This window comes from Zasmidium cellare, assembly GCF_010093935.1.
Source record: "Zasmidium cellare ATCC 36951 unplaced genomic scaffold M409scaffold_15, whole genome shotgun sequence".
Classification (NCBI taxonomy): Eukaryota; Fungi; Ascomycota; class Dothideomycetes; order Mycosphaerellales; family Mycosphaerellaceae; genus Zasmidium; species Zasmidium cellare.
The window spans coordinates 633,023-653,315 of record NW_022986959.1 but is presented as its reverse complement, the minus strand read 5'-3'; the positions used below and the strand labels follow the sequence as shown (position 1 = coordinate 653,315).

At 51.1% G+C, this 20,293-nt stretch overlaps 11 protein-coding genes across 11 annotated transcripts; 8 read left to right on the top strand and 3 right to left on the bottom strand.

Moving 5' to 3' along the window:
* Positions 1–67: 67 nt before the first annotated feature.
* M409DRAFT_54178 (uncharacterized protein) lies at positions 68–1,041 on the top strand (the record flags this gene model as incomplete). Its single annotated transcript, XM_033812624.1, has 2 exons — positions 68–424; positions 478–1,041. The coding sequence occupies 2 exons, from the start codon at positions 68–70 to the stop codon at positions 1,039–1,041; spliced, it is 921 nt and encodes a 306-aa protein (XP_033668475.1).
* A 920-nt stretch (positions 1,042–1,961) lies between these two features.
* Positions 1,962–3,944, top strand: M409DRAFT_66083 (uncharacterized protein; the record flags this gene model as incomplete). The annotated part of the gene is made up of 8 exons (XM_033816778.1): positions 1,962–2,117; positions 2,173–2,230; positions 2,280–2,429; positions 2,481–2,522; positions 2,576–2,723; positions 2,779–2,889; positions 2,939–3,577; positions 3,641–3,944. 8 exons carry the CDS (start codon positions 1,962–1,964, stop codon positions 3,942–3,944), a joined length of 1,608 nt encoding a protein of 535 aa, XP_033668474.1.
* Positions 3,945–4,449: 505 nt separating this feature from the next.
* Positions 4,450–4,950, top strand: M409DRAFT_54176 (uncharacterized protein; the record flags this gene model as incomplete). The annotated part of the gene is made up of 1 exon (XM_033812623.1): positions 4,450–4,950. The coding sequence occupies one exon, from the start codon at positions 4,450–4,452 to the stop codon at positions 4,948–4,950; it is 501 nt and encodes a 166-aa protein (XP_033668473.1).
* A 1,373-nt stretch (positions 4,951–6,323) lies between these two features.
* Positions 6,324–6,892, top strand: M409DRAFT_54175 (uncharacterized protein; the record flags this gene model as incomplete). The annotated part of the gene is made up of 2 exons (XM_033812622.1): positions 6,324–6,336; positions 6,402–6,892. 2 exons carry the CDS (start codon positions 6,324–6,326, stop codon positions 6,890–6,892), a joined length of 504 nt encoding a protein of 167 aa, XP_033668472.1.
* A 1,485-nt stretch (positions 6,893–8,377) lies between these two features.
* M409DRAFT_54174 (uncharacterized protein) lies at positions 8,378–8,839 on the top strand (the record flags this gene model as incomplete). Its single annotated transcript, XM_033812621.1, has 1 exon — positions 8,378–8,839. One exon carries the CDS (start codon positions 8,378–8,380, stop codon positions 8,837–8,839), a length of 462 nt encoding a protein of 153 aa, XP_033668471.1.
* A 579-nt stretch (positions 8,840–9,418) lies between these two features.
* Positions 9,419–10,504, bottom strand: M409DRAFT_22385 (uncharacterized protein; the record flags this gene model as incomplete). The annotated part of the gene is made up of 1 exon (XM_033806312.1): positions 9,419–10,504. The coding sequence occupies one exon, from the start codon at positions 10,502–10,504 to the stop codon at positions 9,419–9,421; it is 1,086 nt and encodes a 361-aa protein (XP_033668470.1).
* A 465-nt stretch (positions 10,505–10,969) lies between these two features.
* On the bottom strand, positions 10,970–11,806 carry M409DRAFT_54172 (uncharacterized protein; the record flags this gene model as incomplete). The annotated part of the gene is made up of 2 exons (XM_033812620.1): positions 10,970–11,513; positions 11,580–11,806. The coding sequence occupies 2 exons, from the start codon at positions 11,804–11,806 to the stop codon at positions 10,970–10,972; spliced, it is 771 nt and encodes a 256-aa protein (XP_033668469.1).
* Positions 11,807–13,481: 1,675 nt separating this feature from the next.
* On the top strand, positions 13,482–14,391 carry M409DRAFT_22383 (uncharacterized protein; the record flags this gene model as incomplete). The annotated part of the gene is made up of 4 exons (XM_033806311.1): positions 13,482–13,707; positions 13,770–13,895; positions 13,953–14,127; positions 14,187–14,391. 4 exons carry the CDS (start codon positions 13,482–13,484, stop codon positions 14,389–14,391), a joined length of 732 nt encoding a protein of 243 aa, XP_033668468.1.
* Positions 14,392–14,682: 291 nt separating this feature from the next.
* On the bottom strand, positions 14,683–15,755 carry M409DRAFT_66081 (uncharacterized protein; the record flags this gene model as incomplete). The annotated part of the gene is made up of 4 exons (XM_033816777.1): positions 14,683–14,927; positions 14,980–15,344; positions 15,395–15,491; positions 15,551–15,755. The coding sequence occupies 4 exons, from the start codon at positions 15,753–15,755 to the stop codon at positions 14,683–14,685; spliced, it is 912 nt and encodes a 303-aa protein (XP_033668467.1).
* Positions 15,756–16,255: 500 nt separating this feature from the next.
* Positions 16,256–16,963, top strand: M409DRAFT_54169 (uncharacterized protein; the record flags this gene model as incomplete). The annotated part of the gene is made up of 3 exons (XM_033812619.1): positions 16,256–16,403; positions 16,581–16,681; positions 16,736–16,963. 3 exons carry the CDS (start codon positions 16,256–16,258, stop codon positions 16,961–16,963), a joined length of 477 nt encoding a protein of 158 aa, XP_033668466.1.
* Positions 16,964–18,938: 1,975 nt separating this feature from the next.
* M409DRAFT_22380 (uncharacterized protein) lies at positions 18,939–19,580 on the top strand (the record flags this gene model as incomplete). Its single annotated transcript, XM_033806310.1, has 1 exon — positions 18,939–19,580. The coding sequence occupies one exon, from the start codon at positions 18,939–18,941 to the stop codon at positions 19,578–19,580; it is 642 nt and encodes a 213-aa protein (XP_033668465.1).
* Positions 19,581–20,293: the final 713 nt, after the last annotated feature.

Here is a 20,293-nt window from a genome sequence, read left to right as displayed (position 1 = left end):
CTTGGCATGATGTTTCTATTAAAGTGGCTGAACCACGGCCAGACAATGACTGCAAGACATTCCAGCCATGTCTTCCAAAGAAGCCACATTTACGTCCTTTACGCCTGAGCAGGCCGCCGCATATGCAGCTGCTCGCGGCAAAGGATATCCACAGGCGCTGTATGAAGGTATCTTGAAGTATCACACTGGGCAACTGGACAAGTTGCTGGATGTCGGATCGGGTCCCGGGACGGCAGTGTTCGATCTTCTCCCGCATTTCGCGAAAGGGTTTGGCTGCGATGCTGGGGTTGAAATGATTGCGCAGGCCAAAATTGTTGCAAGCCGACTAGGCGTTGACGGCCGGACGGAGTTTGCAGTCTGCGAGGCTGAGAAGTGTGATCAGGCATTTCCAGGAGAGAAGGTGGACTTGGTGACTGTGGGTATGGTGCGTAGCAACATTCAGCCTTGCGAACCAAAACCCCTGCTGACTTTGTCAAGGCTGCCCATTGGTTCGACATGTCTAAGTTCTACGAAGCCGTGGGCAAGGTCCTCAAACCTGGCGGTACGCTCGCAATGTGGACATGTAGCTCACTCTACGTCCATCCGTCTGTGCCAAATTACCAAGACATCCAGGAGATCCTTTCTGATCTCGAGGACAAAATGCTGGGACCATACGCCACACCTGGTAACATGTTGTCGAGAAATGCGTACGAGGAACTACCTCTACCATGGGAAATCCAAGGTGCAGAATGCAAGTTCGAAAAGGATTCTTTCCAGCATCAAGACGGGGACCGTGGTGGAGTTCCATCGTCTTCACCAGCACCAGGCAAGTCCTTCAGTCCGTTCGTGCTCAACCAGAAGTTGCAGACTCTTGAGAACCTCGTTGCGGCATTGGGTTCTACTAGTATGGTCATCAGATGGCGACAGGCAAACTCCGCGAAGGCACACACGGAAGACGACCCAATCAACATCACCGTCGCCCGGCTGAAGAAGGCATTGCACGGACAGGAGGTCCTCGTGAGAAGCCCGAGTTTGACACTGCTCTTGACGCGGCGCTCTTGAACGGGCCCATTCTTGAATCGTTGCTGGTGCAAGCCTTTTTCGTCTGTAGACCTCCACCTCTTTATGTTTCATCTCAAAACCAGCGAAGTCTCTCTTCGACAGACTGTACGGTGTGGCCGTCTGCCCATGCTAGCCGACTACATGGAAATGCTCACAGCGCCATGTATGTCCGGGAACTGAATAGAACGATCTTGGATGGTTTGATGAAGATCTTCGATACTCAGATTGCGTTGTAAACCAAGACGAACCTGAAACCTGGTAGGGCCAAAGCAGCGCTTCATCGCCGGGGAAAAAGGACTTCCAGGCCTTTCAGCGACTGGCCAAGGACCGAGGCTGGTAAGATCCTGGGATTGTAAAATAGATCACGATCAAGCGGGAATGCCTAAAAAACAGGCCGAAGCGCTGATGAAAGTGGGAAGAATATCTGTCATCAACTGTTCCGATGCCCAGTGCGAGCATCGACAAGTAGAATGACGTTGCTTCGCACAGCCTGCTCAAGAGCGGCCACGTGCGGATATTGAATCCCGTGGTCGCCGTTACTACCTTATTCGGACTAGCTTACTCTCGAATCACTTTCGTCACCATCTTGCATTTGCGGAGTCTTTCTGCGACAGGAACATGGTTGCCATCACGTCACAGCTCAAAAGCCAGTCACCCTGCTGACAAGTCAATAGAAGGCAGGGATTGTGTCTGCCTTGGGACCCAAGCTTACGACCATCCTGCCACGGCTTCAAGATGTCCAGTGGGTTCGACACGCCTCCTATTCCGAGGAGCAGTGCGATGAACGATCGATGATGAACAATATCTTCCGATTGTACGCACGTAAAGTGTATCCGTGGTAGTATATAGAGCCCAGGCTCCATCAAACACCAGGGGCCAACCTGCCCGTCTCAACGTCGAGAGACAGACGTCCTGACAACATGTTGAGCCACCGCTATACCTTCATTGCACACCTAGTCTGTCTTGCAGAAGCAGCTGCACTCGCCAACCAAGCCGTGCATCCCAGAGCCCTGACACTGGGGTTCTACAACACCGACGAACAACGCCAGCCTATTGAGTTAGCAACCGAAGGAGTCGTACGCTTGCCTTGCACCAAACATTCGCCGTAGTTATACCTCTAACACGACGTAGATACCGACCTGGGTAGAAGGATCGCTGTGGAGAGGAGCAGGTGGAGTCTACGACTATGGTATGCTTCACCGAGCCTTGGAAATGTGATGATTTTTACATGTCGATAGGAAACTACAGCGTTGAGCACTGGTTTGATCAAGGTTCTCGCATGCATCGGTTCGAGATTGCAAACGGCAAAGTCAGCTATCGAAGTCGTAACAGTGCAGATGAGTACAGCGCTTTTGTAGAAGAGCACGGTGCAGTTCCCGGCCCGACATGTAAGCCCAACCTCATGTCCATTTACGTTTTCAGAGCTAATTATCGATTAGTTGGCGGAGATCCATGCAAGGTTATCTTCAACGCCTTCGAGAGTAAGGAAAATTGCAAAAGACCATAATGCGAGGCCAGCTAACCTGGTCTGTAGCTACGTTTCGAGATGGGATCAATCCTCGTGGAAACACCTCAGCCGCCAATGTCAATGTAGTGCCAGTGCTCGCCTTCCCGGGATTGGCAGAGAACACGACGCAGAATAACAGCCCTGCCAAGACATTGACATGGACAACAGATGGGAAGTAGGTCAAGGACTCCAGCAGTGCCATGTCTATGATGACTGACCAGGGCATGAAGTCAACTGCAACAGCTGAACCCCGAGACACTCGAGCCGATTGAGCTCTTTACCTACCAGGCAAGCAACCTGGCCTTGAACGACAATGCATCAAGCGCTGCACACCCTACTCGGTAGTTGCAACGCTGAGTATGACATATACATAAGTCTGACAAGATGCAGGGATGGCAACGGATTCTACAACTACGCGATGATTTCAGGGGAACAAACCTACTACCTCGTCTTCCATGTCGACAACACGGGCTTCGCCACCATCCTGGCAAACATAACAGACGCCCCACCAGCATACATCCATGCCGTCTTTGGTACACAGAACTACGTCGTGCTCATCGTCTGGCAAGCTGAGATCGACCTCGTCAAACAAGAACAAACGTTCAACGTCGTCGATGCTCTCAAACCATTCAATAGCAGCCAAAGCTCCCTTTTCTACGTCATCGACAAGAAGAAGGGCGGAGTGGTAGCCAAGTATTCGACCGATCCGTTCTTCGCCTTCCACGAGGTCAATGCGTACGAGGACCCCAAGGACGGCTCGGTCGTCATTGACCTCCCGTGGTATCCGAATTACGACTTCTTAGAAGCCGCCCGTGTTCCCACCCTCCGCGCAAACGTCGGTATCAGGAACGGCACAGCAGCGTTCGACCTTGCCGGGACCATGAAGCGATACCGTCTAGCAACGCCAGCAAAGTCTAACTCCAGTGTTTTCCAGAACGCCACGGTTGACTTTTCGATTCCCTTTCGTGAGGGGAACATGGAGCTTCCTCAGATCAACGAACAGTACAGGATGAAGCCATACCGATATGCGTGAGTGGTGTATGGGTACGGTGAGCGAGAGATGCCAAAGACTGATGAATAATTTCCATGTAGATACGGCGTGCACGTCGAAAAGCGAGGCTACTTCAGCGACTCGATCGTCAAGATCGACACTCAGACACAACAGTCAAAGACATGGACTCCACGGGTCGACAGTCTTCCATCGGAGCCGATGTTCATTGCTCGACCGAATGCTACGAGCGAGGATGACGGTGTACTCCTGACGGTGGTGCTGAACAGTGTCGAGAGACGCAGCTCGTTGGTGGTGATCGATGCGAAGACAATGAATGACATTGGTCGAGCTGAGATGCCTTTGGTAATGAATTACGGCTTTCATGGCGCGTACAAGTCTGCTTGAACAGAGTCAGTACAGTTGAATGAGATGGACAGGACGAACAAACATGGTCTGCTGGGTTTCATCGTGAACATCGTGAAGTGCGTGACGTCGCTTATCTTCAGGCAGCGAGTGTCTTACTACAAAGTCTCCTAGCGAGTGCTCGACACGGAGCGAAATCGTCTTGAAGATATAAAGCGACATCTCCGTTATCCTCCAACCGAATTTTCTGTACATGCGACAATGTATTAGAGATAGTGTAACGTTTGTGAAAATGCGGCGTGCATGTGAAGAGAGACTCTAGTTCCCCATTGGCTGGTCAGCCTCATACAGCTGCCTCATTAGGCAAAGCACTGATCACAGCTGAAGTAGGCGAGACCTGCCCTACAACCTTGGCGCTTCCAGATTCTCACCAGCTGAAAAGCCACGCTGACTCCGTCGCCGACGTCATCTGCCGGAAGCGAAAGAACAACAACAGCCGTCCTCAGCTCAGCACACAATCACCAAGACCGCTCCTCCTCGCTCCCACATGGCACTATTCCCCGAGGGCGCTGAGATCCATGCAGCTAGTCAGGATTTCAAGGAGACCAAGACGCTCTTGGAGCAATTGACGCGCGAGATCATGGAAGCTCACAGCTCGCCGGATCCCAATGCGTATGACATCATCCGACGATGGTGCACAGCTGACTTCATGATGGAGAACAGCTCCCTTCATGAGTGCGTGGTTCCGTTCGCCGACAACCTAGAGACGCATCTCCAGAATGTCGATGTGCTCAAAGTGAAAAACCCGGGCCTGCGGCTCAATGTGTCAAACGTCGCTGCGATCTTGGACGACTATACCCGCGAGATCACGGTCTGGTATACCTCCGGGGCCAGTGGCGGGCCGGATTCTGAGTGGAACTCGAATCGAGAGAGCGTTGGAGTCCTGCACTGGAGACGGCGAACGAGTGAGGATAATACTGCTACATGCTGGGAGTGCTACAGGCATTCGTGTATACGGGGTGGAGCAGATCTGGACAACATGATATGATGGGACACATCTTCCTCAAGTCCTCTGAAGGCCGGAGACTACACGTGGAGTACTATCGACTAGCGTCGACAAAGGCCATCAACGTCCCGCAAGCGAAACAGTTAACGTAAAGCAGACGTTGGCCTTCATGATTGAGACGGACACTCTGGAGCAGGAACCGGGAGCCCGTATTTAAACTCTTTAAGCAGAGCGAATCGGCGGCGAACGGAGACAGCAAGACTTCTCGTGTGGAACTTGTTTACGTCTGCACCATTGGTGCCGTCTGCTTCGTTCTTTTTGGTGAAGTTGCGGCAACTCATGTCCTCTCCAAGACCATGGCTATCACCACGGTCATACAAGCAATTGTACGCTGTGTCATGTAGGTCAACATACTATTCGCCGGTAGCCAAGCATCACTGACAGCACTGTACAGATGGCAGCGGTTCCGTATCTGATCAACGCCGATGCTGCTAATCTTCGCGGCAAGATAGGCTTCATATTGGGGGGTCTCGACGCTCTCGGTTTGTGGTGGGCATTGTACCGTGTCCCGGAGACGCAAAGTGGGACTTATGCTGAGTTGAACGTGATGTCAGCGCAGGGCGTTCGCTCCAGGGACTTCAAGAAATTTCAGGCGCATGAGATGATGTCGAGGGGCCAGAACTTATTACACGATGGACGAGTCAACAAGATATGATGCACTTCCCAGCACATGGCTCTTCGGAAGAGGACTAGTTGCTGGGCACTACCAGGTTTGGCCGAGACACAAGGCGGAAGCGCTCAATGCTTGAGCTCACTCACTCAAGCCTGGAGCCTAGCGTGTGAGCTAGTTGTTACCCGAGCTAATGCAGCTCGTGAAGTCTACCGCATTGGGATTGAGCCTCGTTGGAAGCTTTGGCCGGACGGGGAGCTTTTTGGGGTCCTATATAGCTGCGTTGTTTACCCGGTTCCTGATTGTTTAGGCGTCTTCTTTGTCAGCGGGTCTGGGTGTACTGTACTGGACTTTGAGACACAGCTCTAACCTCCCACTACGACCACGATCCGTTCGGAAGCTGTCTCCTCCGTAGCCGGGTCCTCCTCGCGTATAGGCCCTAGACAGACCTCAAATCCTACGTGGCGGCTACTTAGTGGCGCCACAAAGGCGCAGTAAAGCTCAATCGAGTGGGCTCCTCCTATGTATTTCGTATTCGTTCCCGTGAGCGAACATTGGAGTTCAGTTGTGCCCTGGCTCCTTCAATGTTTCTACCGTAATCACACATACCTCGGAATTGATGGTGAGTAATCGTCTTCAATGGCTGGTTTTTGCATATAGGACATTTTCGGTGCGGGATGGACCATTATCCAGGTAGTCAGTCAGTCGATCCAAACCGTTCCTCCCTGTTGCAGAGGTTGACGAGATGGCAATCAACAGTAAGCCATCAATGTCATTTTCCTACCTGTGCTTGTGATATGCTAACGCAATGATTGTCTCTTAGACCATAGCAGCAAGTTTGACGCCGAATACTTTGTTCGCATGACAGAGGAAGTTGGCAAGTCATGGTCCAAATCGCTTCAGGAGATGTCGCACAAGGACTTTATGAAGCACTACTCCCCGGACGTCGATTGGCTCGATCATGCCTTCCAGATCCATCGTAAAGGCCATGTGGGCCTGGAAATGCTGAGAGAGCGCTGGCTTACCTGCAACCAACCCTACAAAGTCACCATCACCGACATCCATCCAACCAAGACCGGCTCGATCCTGGAGGGATTTGCGGAGGGCGTCTTTGCCGAGGATCTGTACACCATCAAAGCTACCGGAAAGGCCTTCACCTACACGCTGTGCATTCGACTCGACTTCAACACCGAGTCAGGCCTCATTGACAGGGTGAATGAGTATTACACGAAGACATGGGATACATCTGTGCCAGTCAGTAGATACAGGGTTGACTACAAGCGGGAGGGCGCTCGAGGTCTACCTCGCAAGTAGCTACACTAAACACTTTCTCGCAGACTTCTGCACGTTGCTCGCTGCTATCTATCTTGAAGGACCTTTTAACCTGATAGTTGACTACCAATCTCAGCATTCGTGTATAATGCAAGGCACGATGTGTTGCCAACCCTTGTCTGGGGTGGGTTTTGCTCTCGGCAATGGAAGCTAGCCTCGCTACCAATCAACGTTTCGACAATATCTATGAAACCGCCATTCGAGCTGATCAATAAGAGTATTACTGACTAAAGCTTGAAGCGAGGCGCCGTTGGTCGCGGCGGAACAAGATCGAAGCATGCCTCCTGAGGTCGACTGTGACATTTCCGCGGTAGAGCCAAGCTCGCATCAAGTGTGTGCCTTGAAGGATGCTCTTGGCACAGCCTCGCCATGAAGGACGCTACGAATCCGTCCTCATGCCGGGTTTGTGATTGTTCGCAGCCCTCACTGGCATACACTTTCTCAGAGGAGGATAAGCGGGCTCTAGTGACGCTTGCTCTCGCCGCAAAAGATCTAGATGGGAGCTGATTGGCGAAAGAGCGAATGCTGCAGTACGCAGGCGCTTCTTCTCAACGAACGACCTTCACAATGCCAGAACGAAGGAGAACTCGTAACGGCGTCTACAGCTGCAAAGTATCGCTCCCGGCCTCCTGGTCTGACTTTTGCTGTTGATGGTCAGCAAATACTGACAAGACTATCAGAAAAGACATAGCAGAGATCAGAAGCGAACGGCGAAGCGTTAATGAATAGGAAGCACGGTGAACGCCGAGGATTGGAGCACGAATGTAGCTTCCACCATGCCTACCCGTAAGAGATGCCAAGATTCACCAGTCTGAAATCCCCTCAAGGCTTCTCGGGCTGACCATTAACATCATAGATAGATGAAGGGAAAAGGGAAGACGGATCTGTACTCCCTGCAATATGTAACATGCCACATCCACAAGAGATCTCTGAACTCTGAGCAAAATAAATTGACCAATAGCCCGAAGCAAGATTACCGGAAGCAAAGCTCAGGGGGCCCATTCCGGCAGGCCTAGACTATAGCCTAGCCCATCTATTGCGAAAACAATTGCGCCAATTAGTCAATTCTGGCTCAATAACATGCGCAAATCCATGAGCAGCTATCTTAGCATACTTGGGAGTATTCCCCATCTTGCTCCTCGTTGTAAGCATACAATGGGATATGCTCCGCGCGGTCGGAAGCCTGAACACATGCCTATGTATCGGTCGCTAGTACAAGTGCTCGCTTGGGGTGCTTCTCTCAAGCTACTGAGCTTGATCGTAACGGTAACACAGCGTTGTGGCGCGCGGGTACATGCAGAACTACTACGCCTAGTTCGTATCTGGCTTCAGGCCATGGGACTACTATATGTAAAGGCCTTGTCAGGGTAACAAGTACACTCGTCGAGGTACCAGTTCAAGCGCATTCCCAAGGAACGTAACCATCAACAAGGCTTTTCGCCAGCCTAGTTCCTTCCAACACCTAACATGCGTTCTTTCGCCACCCTCTTCGCGGCAGCCATGCTCGCAAGCATGGCCGATGCCGCCCCAAGCCCTTTCTCTCCTCGCGCTGCTGCAGGAGAGAAGCGCGCCGAAGTAAAGCGTGATGCCGCTCCTCAGCCACCATATCTGCCGTCTTACTTGCCATCTTACCTCCCAGCTTACGGGCCTTGGTACAAGAAGACTGAGGGTGAGGAGGCCTCCGAAGACGCAGCCGAGAAACGAGACGCCGCGCCTCAGCCACCATATTTGCCATCCTACCTCCCATCCTACCTTCCCGCTTACGGCCCTTGGTACAAGAAGGTTGAGGGTGAGGCATCTGAAGAGACAGCCGAGAAGCGAGAGGCAGCCCCCCAACCACCATACCTGCCATCGTACCTCCCATCTTACCTGCCAGCTTACGGACCCTGGTACAAGAAGGTCGAGGGCGAGGAGGAGGCATCCAAGTAAAGGGCGGCGATGGCTTCCGCTACGACGGGGTGAAGAACAGAGAAAGGTGTAATTGGGACGAGGCTATGAAGGGAGCAGACTTAGGGCTATAGCCCGCCGCAGGTGTTGGCTTCCTGTCTTTACCGTACCGTGACGGCTTATAAGCGATAGAAGGGCATCCACTCACTAGGCCTGCAGTATAGCCAACTGTCCTCAGATCTCTATCGCACAACATGTCCACCGCTATCTGCTTAAACTTCCATCACTGTATTGTGCAATGCACCATGAAGGACTGGTCATCATGTCAGCGCTATGGCTTGCCGTATCGAAAGTGATCTCCGACAAAAAGTTCTCAGTGTCCAATTTTTCCCCGTTCTCTTGTCTCGATGATCCAGGATAGGGTACGTCTCAAGCAGGAAAATCAGCTATCGGTTTTGAAAGGCTTACCACCTTTTGTTTGCAACTCCTCCCGTCTCGCAATCAGCTTTGTATGCCAGGACTACAAATATGGCCTGAACGTTTGAATGAAAGCTCATTTCTGTAGATGAGACTATGGCAAACATGCAGAGCATCAGTTCTGGCTTCAGCTTTACCCACGTTCTAGCGTACATCGAACCAGCCATCTAGATCCATCCATTCTGCAGCAAATCCAAGCATGACCTTAGCCCAGTCTTCTACAGTGTCTATATGAAGATGGTCGCCATCATCGTCCATCGTATGCCACGTGCGTGGGTAAGGCGAAGGAATCATATGCAAGATCTCCACCCCACGCATCATAAACGGAGTGTGGTCATCTTCGATATAGCCACCGATCCACAAATCCGTGTCCTTCTTGTGAGCTTCGGGAAGAAACTGGCTCCGTGAGCTTCTCAATAAGTCCTGCTCACGAAGACGCTTCTCAACATCCGCCATCCTCTGATACGCCCAATGAGTGGTCTTAAAGTACGATGGTACCTTGGGGTTCTCCTCGCCTAGGAGATCGAGTAGAACGAACAGCTGTATTGCTGAAAGTGGCGAGTGATACTCGCTCCAAGGGGAGTATGCTAGCGTCTCCCACTCTTCTGCCAACGACCTTGCACCGTATAAAGAATCCGTGGACGTCCAGGTACCGAAGGCTTCCTCTCCGTCAAATAATAGTATCTGGATCCCCGTACCGCCGTTAAGGTCTTTATCGTGTGCTTGCTTTTGTTCAAACTCCCACTTCTTAGCCAGAGCTTGCTCGACACTCCTTGCTATGTGCAGAAGCATTGCACAAGATGCAGCTGAGTCGGTAGCACCGATAAATCCCACAGGTGTGGACTTCGAATCATAGTGTGCGGCCAGAACTAAACGACTGACATCGCCAGTACCGTCCGTCCATGGTGGGTCGCGCGTTGCTACGAGATTTGTAAAGGGAATCTCGTTGCCATCTGACGTAGGCGTTGTACTGGTCGAGTTCTGGAGCGTAATCTTCCACTCCGGTAAGGTCTCGAAGAAGAAGTTGGCAAAGTGATTGAGAACATCTCGTGAACCTTTACTGCCTGGAACACGGGGAACTAAGATTGGAGAGAGTAGTGCACCGTTGCTGAACTCAAACTCCTGGCCAGGATCTGGTAATGAGTGAAGAGCAATGTTCGAAAGCGTGGTATACGCGGTTGATTCGGGGAGAAGAGGGAGTATACAGACAAGAGCGTCTGCGATGTACATATTTTGTGCTCAACAGATGAGTAGTTCAGCCGATCTATCATTTCATGTGTGTGGCCTCCTCGAACCTTCCGTGCAAGGTTGTCGAGTTCCAATGACGCTGCGAAAGTGGATTTGTATCGCCGTAGAAGTAAATGCTTCTGTAGCGCCCGAATCACATCTTCTGACGGTGCACGCATGAATAGCATTGAAAGCGAAGTCTCCTCTTGAGACTCGAGGCTGGTAGAACGCAACAGGACAGGATTTGGATCGAGGGAAGTCATTCATCTGTGAGTCAAATGTCTACAGTGATGACTTTGGCATCAGGCCATATCAATCAGGTTAGCCGAATAATTTACATTTGATTCAAGAATGAAAGCGAAATGTGCTGCTTCCTCTTTGCTTTCTGTTTGAAGATCAACGAAGCGTTAATCGGCCGCCCGAAAACTGATCGAGACTATCTACGCCCAATTACTGCCGAGAGCCTGTTTATGCATATTCGTCCCTGTGTACCATCGTCCATACATTTAGACCGACTTTATGTCCGCTAATCACAGGACGGCCCCCGTGCAGACTCGTATCGAGGACATTTCCCGCTGAATCGAGGTTCTCCCAAAATAGTGCACTGCCAGGAACGGCGCGAGTGGCGAGTACAGATTCGTCGCACTCCAAGTGCTTGCACCACTCCTTGCTGAATCCGGACCAATCTGCCTTGATATTGGGGAAAATGGTCCCGCACTTCTCGCATTTTGCATCGAGAATAACAAAGATGGTGGATTTGCGTTGCCTTCCATTCGCATCGTCTGGGCTGGTGTCATAATGGGGCTTGAAGTGGCCGCCTTCGGCATATGCTGTAGCTTGGACGTCCACCCTATCGGCGTCCATATAGCCCTGGAACTCTGCTGCACGCTGCGCGATGCGTCTGACAATGGGGTCACCCAATGGCAGATACGCTGAGGAGCTGATGCGGGCGTTGTCAAGAAGAGCGCTCCCGTTGTCCAGCATGACATATGACCGCTCAAACAAAGGCTCCCTAAAGGCTCAAGCGTCAGTCTTGAGAAGTAGTGCAGATTGAACGAGGTGGATTTGGCAAACGTACGCTAGTCGAAGAAGATATTGGCGCTCTAATGGTGTTACGAAGTTTTCTAGGTGTATGACTGGAGGAACCGCCATCACCATCCGAACTGTGTACGAGCCATTCTTGCGCCACCACCAGTGGTCGAGATCCAGAGCTCCATGATTATACAGGCGTAAGCAATGTGGATACAGGAAAGGTACGAGCACAGCGGTGAGAACAACATTTAGCATCGACTGCTTGCCCAACATTGTGCCGCTTCTTTGGGATGCCTGACGTCGTAAAAAATAAAAACACGGAACGTGCAGGAGTGTTCATTGTGTCTAATTCTATGTATGTAGGGACAAAACTTCCATTTCATGCACTAGTGTCGGAAGGTCCTCCTCTTCCACAATCCTAGGCGCGCGCTTATAGCTTGGAACCGTGCTATCGTAGCTTACTTCCTGCAGTATAGTATCCACACAGCAGAGCTAGACATTGCATCAGCGTCGGAGTAAGGCCATGGTTCAACCCAATATCTATTTTCACCGACCCAGGGCCAATTACAGACATTTTCCGCGCGTGTACTGTGCACGCCTGGCCACAGCCTGATCCTCTTTGGCTGATCTTCGATGTGCACGGACATTGAAATCCGTGCAATTGTGGTCCGTGCAGTTGCCAGGCACGTTTTTCAGTCATAATAATCTTACGTTCGAACGTACGCTGTGCATTGTGTTTGAGTTGAGCTCTTCGAACTGCTTAGAATCTGCCGACCCGCCTTTTATCCTTCCCAACCGTATGTTCACTCGCGCAGTGCAAACTGCTATCAAAACTAATTGCTGACCTACGCTCGTTTCCGAAGTACTTGTGCTCGCCACGTGCTTCACACGCTCAAGCATCAATGCCGATATTAGGAAGTCGTCTCCTGAAAGTCCTACCTCCACCGAGCAACATGTACAGCGAACAACGGGTACCCTTGTCGCAGCAGAACCGTCCGCTGCATCGAAAGCGAGTCGCACCAACCGTGGCAGCTCTGGCGGCGTGTACTCTACTGTTTCTGCTCAACTTGGCGATGATCATGAAGCGACTCCAGAATCTTGCGGCTTAGCAGGCGTTTAAGCTATCTACGGGAGGCTGGGAAGGAAGTGCATGCAGCGATGGAAATGCTCCTGAGCTACAATGGATGCTTGTCCTACACGACAATGTTCACGCTGTCGACAAAGGAACTAAGAAGTGTTCGTGACCGGAGGAAATGCAATGCTTAGCCTCGACACTTCTTCAATCGACAAATTGGCGAGCTCATCATGTTTGGCGGTTGCACCCTACAAAGAGTCGCCATCTCTGCCGACTGTTGCAGAGAATGGCTTTCACAAACTTATGCATTACTTTACTTACGAAACCACTGGAGGTACGATTGCTACTAGACGGGTGATATGTAGATCTCGAGGAATGATCATCTTTGTCACAGCGTCTCTGTTGCCGTGATCTCTCTCTCTCTCATCCTTGTTGGAGGCTATCATATAGGAAATGACGAAAATGAGCACCTGCAAGTCTTGGTCGAGGCAACTAGTAGATCCTCGAAATATGCGATTATTGCTCAAATGAGCGAATGTTGGGCCAAGTAGAGACTTTGCTATGCACGTAGTGAAATTCTCCACCGAACCATCAATCATTGCAGCAGCAAGATTCTTGCGTAGTCGAGGCAGTGCTACAAGTAAACCGAAAGCTGTGAGGGCAGAGCAGCAGCACTTTGTTTTCCACGCGCGGCTGGATTTAGTTGCGGACTCGCCCACGGAGCATCGATATCGCACGCCGGAACAGGATTTTCCCTTGCTTCACGTCTTCGAGGTCTCAATTTCACCAGCATTCGTTTCTGCTACAACACATCGACGACGAAGATCTCACAAGCCGCATTTTCTGCATAGAAAGCCAACAGTCGACGCGAAAATGGACTTTATCACCTCCAGACCAGCTTATTCTCAAGCCCCACAAGAGGATCACGACAGCGAACAAGACTTCGAGAAGGGAGTTTCTGGCCCTCCACGACGTTGGTGGCAAGGCGATAGAGTGCTCTACTATGCTGTGACCCTTCTCGTCGTATCAAATGTTATGTTGATACTCACGGACGCTTTCCTGCCTGACAAAGAGACCATCGGGCAAAGATCGGATTACTGTACTATCGACCCTCCATTGTTAGAAGCGGGAACCCCCAACGCAAGCTGACCAGTTGCCCAGATGGAAAGCCAGAGTTCGAGCTCATTGCCTTCAACCACGACTGGACGGGTCTACTTGACATTGAGGCTGCCGGAGGCAAGGGTTACCGATACCGAGATGAAGTTTGGGATCGAGCAATGTTCCCTGGTGAGCGCACACACGTGGAATTGTAGCTGCAAGCCGAGGCTAACCTGTGAGGAAAAGACCATGGGGGCGTCGTTGCGCTTTCTAAGGAAATTGTAAACGAATACTCGCTGGATCCAGAGGCCACGACTGCTTTCGACGATCCCGACAAGAGGATGTATTACATTGAAGGATACCATCAGCTACACTGCGCGGCAAGTAATCCTGCCACCGATGAGGATGTCAAAGCTAACTCGTATAGTCTGTATTACGGGATTCGATATACTATCTCAATGATACATTCGAATGGACAAGCGAGGCCGGTTTTCTCTGGGACCACACACTTCACTGCATTGAAGCCGTTCGTCAGGGACTGCAGTGCAACTTGGACCCAACTCTTATCTCCCTCAACAATAAGTGGCCTGGCATTCCGGACGGCCAGAAACATGTATGCCGTAGAAGAGACGACCTGTACGCCTGGGCTAGTGCTCATGGGCACTCACTCCCATTCAACGTCTAAGTAATGTGGCATAATCCAGAAAAAAGTCAGGCATTAGGATGCGGTAGCTCAGTCGACCAAATGTACAAACATGATCGAGGTTCAGGCTCAAGTCAAAGAGTCATTCGTCCTATCTTATCACCTGCAGTACCTTTAGAGAACATCATTGGGCACCTTACTCGAATCACTGCACTACAGATTGCTCTGCTGATCCCCATGACCCTGAATCACCGAGAGACAGTCGATTGAACTTCCAGACAATATTTTCTGATCACTTATTTTACTAATGCTGCTGGATACAAATTCATCCGTTCATACCGTGTCGTCCCTTTCTGTTTGGTATGTATAGCAGAGTAGGTTGCCTTGTGTATCCATGACCTCCTCGACTGGCATCGCTTTCCCAAGTTTGCCTACCGACAGTAGGTCTTTAATTGATGCTCTTTGCAGCGTCTCGGGGCTAAGAGATCCACAATACTCTTGTCGCCTTTGGGGCGAATAATACTGCCACTGCCACCACATCCTATCCAACTGAGCATGATGAAGGTAAAATATCGGATCTATTCTCGATGAGCTTCACAAGCGGGCATGGTCAGTCATGCTATTGCTCACCATTCGGCGATGCCCAAGTCGCAAAGTCTCCCCCCACGGCTCGGTGGATCAAATTGTGTACAGTCTCGGTTGCGTTGCGAAAGCCATCGTAAGACGGGAATTCGAGCACCGAGCGGATCATCGCTGGATTGACGCCAGTCGTACCGGTTTTGCTGAAGTCGAATCGTGACAAACAGTGAGGCGAGTGTAGAGGACCCTCGGCGTATGATACAGTGAATGTCTCGAATGGACCGTCCTGGAGGCAAAAACTATCGTTGCCCACTGCGCTGGGCACGTTGGGGTCGCCGCCTCCCCCAAACCCAAGGCTGGGATCGAAAACTGGCGACGCGGCCACATCCAGCCAGTCTAGTGTCCAATCCCAGTAGCTACGGATTGGTGAGCTGGCATATTCGCTTGATCATTTCAAGAGCCTCACGGTAATGGTTCGCGATATCCACAATGCGTGCGAAGAAGCGTCTCAAAGACGTGGAGCAGAAGTCGATGCCATGGGAAGAATGCGGCTGACCAGTGTGCTGCCAGCGTCGTCAGCAAAGAACTATTCAGAGTTGAAGAAGCCAAGAGGTAAACATACTTCGTATGCCAATGTTCATATGGACGTACGAGAAATCATCGAACAGGCTTCCATTTCCTGTCAGTATTGATGGCTCCTCGGTAAGACACTTCACTGCATCGACGTAGGCAGCCTTTTCTTGCGAGAGGAGATCCCGCCATTCTCGACGGACTGCGGGACTCTCGCAATACCGTTGTCCAAGGCCAGGTACTACTGAAAAGGCCATGAACGCTTTATATGCAAGCGGTACGCTGTTCGCACATACCAGCACTAGTAGGGCGACCTTGGTCATGAGCGATATGCTGGGAGCGCCATATCTGTGGGTTGAGAAGTAAATAACACACATATCCTCTTGTAAGTAGCACTCTTAATTACCTGGTGCTTCCGTCCACCTCGTCCAAGCGAGTGTATTTTGCACTGGGTAATGGTGTTGGCCAGAAATAAGCTCGAATGTCGTCGAATGAGCCCATCTTCTTCTATCAGCGAACTACCGTCAATCCCTGTACATCTGGCAGCCTCTTGCTATACTGAGATGGTGTCAATGTTGTAACCAACCGCTGAAGAAGGAGCTAGGAGGAAGTTCTCTCTAAGCATCAGAGTCGAAATGTAGCTGGAGCTCCTGCGAGAATTTTGCCCGCGTCCCGCGTGTCGCAACCCACGCCACCAAATGTCCCCTAGAAAACCTCATCCAAGACCAGGATAAACGTTGATGGTAAGATTCGCACCATGGCCGTAAGGGAGGTCTCCAATTCAGGTCTCATCTGGACCTTGGTGGCCGTCGTCGCCCTGGTCCTGAATGCAGAGTTGCTTGTCTTGACCTTTCCATGGACTACGTCCGACAGGACTGGAGAGCCTCACACATTCCCACCAACATGTATGTAGCGACTCTGTGCGAAATTTCCTACGTCGACTAATGACCACAACGTGCGAATGCAAACACCTTACTATTTCGTCGCCGATGAGCTGTATAACACATCAAACGCTCTCGTCGATGCCGCTTGGTTGCAACTAAAGGAATTGAGTAACCGGCTTGCGACGGTTGTCCTCCCAGATTCAGCGGCGCATGGCATGGGCTCTGGTACCGACGCAACCCCTGAGCGGAATGGAAATGTGACCTACTCCATTTCGATGTATCATGCGCTGAATTGTTTGGTGGGTACTTCAATTACAGTGGAAAACCACAACGCGAAGGCTGAGATGAAGTAGGCGACAATCCGAGACGAAATGTACCACGGCAATGTAGCACAAGTGGATGGGTCAGATGACTCCACCAGCAACTGCTTCGAGTATATTCGGCAAAGCATCATGTGCGCAGCAGATCTGACTCTAGAGGAGGGCGATGGCTGGGGCCAGATGCACATGTGCAAGGACCAGAACGAGGTTATGAGCTTTGTGGGGGAGTGGAATCCATATCTTCGTGAACAGCATAGATAGCATGAATAGAAGTGACAGGCCCAAGGTCAGGCAATGATTGTCAGGAGTTACATCGAAAAATGCAATAGTATAGAAGTTCACAAGGCCATCGCTTCAGCACTCTCTGGCTTCCCGCTCAAAAAGAGCTTCTAGTCTTCCTCCATCCCTGATCAACAACACCACCATGTTCTACCCCTGTCGGGGGTCTACCCACGTGGTCTTTCTCGCATTGTGGTCTACGAAATACACCGCTCCAGTCGGAGTGCTGTCCGTCTCCCATCCCTCGGGTAATGGTTGAGAGGCAAATCTCTGGTCGATGTTGGGGCCGTTCGTAGGTGTTGGTCTTGGTAGCATGGTCGACATAGTACGTCCTTCCTTCTCTGTCGACGGCTTGTTCCCAGCCAGCGGGTAGAGGCTCGTTTTGAGATGTAGTGTTTTGGTTATCTGCGGGCTGCGCCATGTCTTGGACGGTGTCGTGGCGGTGGACGGCTTGTGCGGTGGAGGATTGATGCGTGTGGTAGGTGAAGAGGTCGGACTGAGTACGTGAGAGTCGTTGGAATTTCAAAGCTGCGAAAGGGGAGGTTCTCACGACTAAGTACTTCATCAAAGGCGGTGGCTGTGCTTGATAACGTCACTTTTCGATCAAGGCAGATACGTCACAGTGCGCGCGAGTGGCGGCCAGGTGACCAGAGGGTACAATGCAGCTTTGATAGAGCCATGATTTCCACCTCCAATACCATATCTGCTGTCATTCATCGTCATCAATCCTTCTATTGACTCCAGGCATCTAAGATAGAGCGGTTTTAGTGTCCGGTTGGAAACCGGATACGGCTGGACCTCAACGTCAGATATTGGGTCCTGGAGGGGCCATAACCACACGCGCTGCAGAGACGGCGCCTGTTGGCTTTGCCTACGAGATTGGACAACAGCTGCACTCAGCCTTATTGGTCATTAGTAGATACAGCATGTATCACGCCTCTGATTGTATCGCAGTAAGGTTTTGGAAGCTTGAAGCGAGAAGGGAGGCAAGTCACTCCCGGCGAGCAGGCCAGCGAAATCCCGCGCGTCCTGTTCTGCCCCAAGGACCTTGGAAGCGGAATCAGGTTGATGTCGCCACCGCACATTCAGGTAGTCTATTGAACTCGAATACCATTTTGCCAGGCACGAAACGATCATCCGCTCAATTCATCTCGAGGCCATGCTTGGGTCATACCCCTACTCAGTCGCGACTCACTACAATTCATGGGGCAAGGAGAGTGAAATGATAGACGATGATATGATACCGTTGCAAGATCCTGCCCACGACACAAAAGGTGGGCTCGATTTCAATTCCTTGTTCTACAACTATCTCGCTGTTACTGATGCGGAGAGTGGAAGGTTGTCTTTTCATGCGCTCGACCACGGGGATATTATACGGGCTTCAATTTCTGAGGAGTAGTATATACACCAGCTTGTCCACGCTAGTAGATGCACTCTCCTTCGAGTCTTGTTTTCCTGTTGGCAGGAAGCGTCTGTGTAGTGGCGCAGAGCGGCAAGGGGGCACAGGAGAGGAGTACCTCCTTCATTTATGCGCTGGCGAGCTTATTGAGTTCATTTAGTGGTGATAATAGCACCACAATGCTGGCTATAGGTTAGTTGAGACAGAACAAAAGTAAGAGCGACTGAACAGTCAATGAATCAATGTAGACTGATGATGAACAATCTTGAAGTTGGCGTGCCAAATTCTTTTGCTGTTTCGTCCTTGAGTAAGTGATACATCCTTGGCCAAATAAAAACGAGTCGAGAAGCAATACTGCACCCAAATGGAACTGCATTTGCAAACCTGCATGCGCACGGATCAAGACATGCTCAGGAATTGTGGTCCGTGCACAGCCCCTGAATCAGCCGCGCGCAGTACTAAACGTTTGGGTCCGGAATCTTTCTGTATAATCACAAATTCTGTAGCATGCACAGTCGCCACACGTTGCAACTGCATTCACGCCTCACTAACTCAGCTATGGACATTTGGCTCGTTCACGGACTGCTGGGATGCGTGGCATTCTTCCTCGTTTGGCCGTTGGGAATCGTTAAACTGTGGGCGAAGAAGAGTCGGTGGCCAATACAGCACTGGGCAATACAATCGACTGGCCTACTTATCTTGATGAGCACAGCTGCTCTGGGACTGTTGAACAGCGGCAGTCTGCATCACCCACATCAAGTCTTGGGCCTGGGCGTGTCCAGCATGGCGCTGTTTCAGATGATCCTCGGGCATGCCAACTCGCTGAAGAGCCGCAAGACGACAACGTATATCAATCTCGCTCATGCTATTCTAGGATTTTCGACGATCTTGCTCGGCTGGCTCACCATTCTCGCTGGGTTCTGTTTAGCGTCGCTCGACTCCACGTCCTTCATCGTGATCGGCTTGCTGTCTGCAATTGAAGTCTTGGCCCTTGTCGCTGGCTCAGTGGTTATACGATGGCGTGCCCAGAGCACATCACAACTGGACGGCGTGGGGAAAGAGGCTGATGGATCTGATAGCAGGCTTTACACGCTTGCTGAGGATGAAAACGACGACGAACAAGACGGTGCGGCCTACAAAGACGAGACCACTCCAACCCAACAATCTGCTGGTACAATGCATGAAAAGTCCCCCGTCTAGCGGACACACGAAGCCCACGGAGCAACAGCGCCTAGGCTATGGCTAGTCATGGTTTGATCGGGAAAAGAATGTACTTTAAACATACATACATTGCCCGGAAATAAGAGGGAGTAAACAAGGGTCCAGTCTCGACAGTGGTCTGCCAGTGAAGGCCATGGCTCCTCGGTAGTCCGATCAATCGAGAATTGTGTGGTTTGGGGGGCAACGAGAGATATTGGAAGCGAAATTCCAGCAGCAGACTTTGAATTCAGACAACCTGGAATTGCTGGCAAGAGGTCGAAACTCAAGCGTCTAGCGTACTCTTTTCCGCCGACATTGTATATCTCACGTTCGAGCAAATGTTCCGATCAATAGTCTGATCTCGTGCATGCAGTGGTCATAACAATAAATCATGCCGTTCGAGTCCGCTTGATTGCTGATTGGCCCTCGCCGACATCAGGTCAAGTGGAATAAATCGTTTGCAGGAGGAGGGCCTGCACAGGTAAGAAGTGATACGTTGAATTGCACTATGGGTACTCGATCGCACGGTTCCCGGGCGCCTTCTGCTGCTAATCAAAAGGTTGCTGGGCGCAGGCGCACGAATGTGAGATTCAGAGCTCTTCTCCGGTGCATGAAATACTCGCCTGTTCGCCTTTGTTCTACCCTCCAGCTTATCTGCCTTTGCAAGGCTCTCATTTTTCCATTGTTCAGTGTCCATTGTCAATATTTCCCCC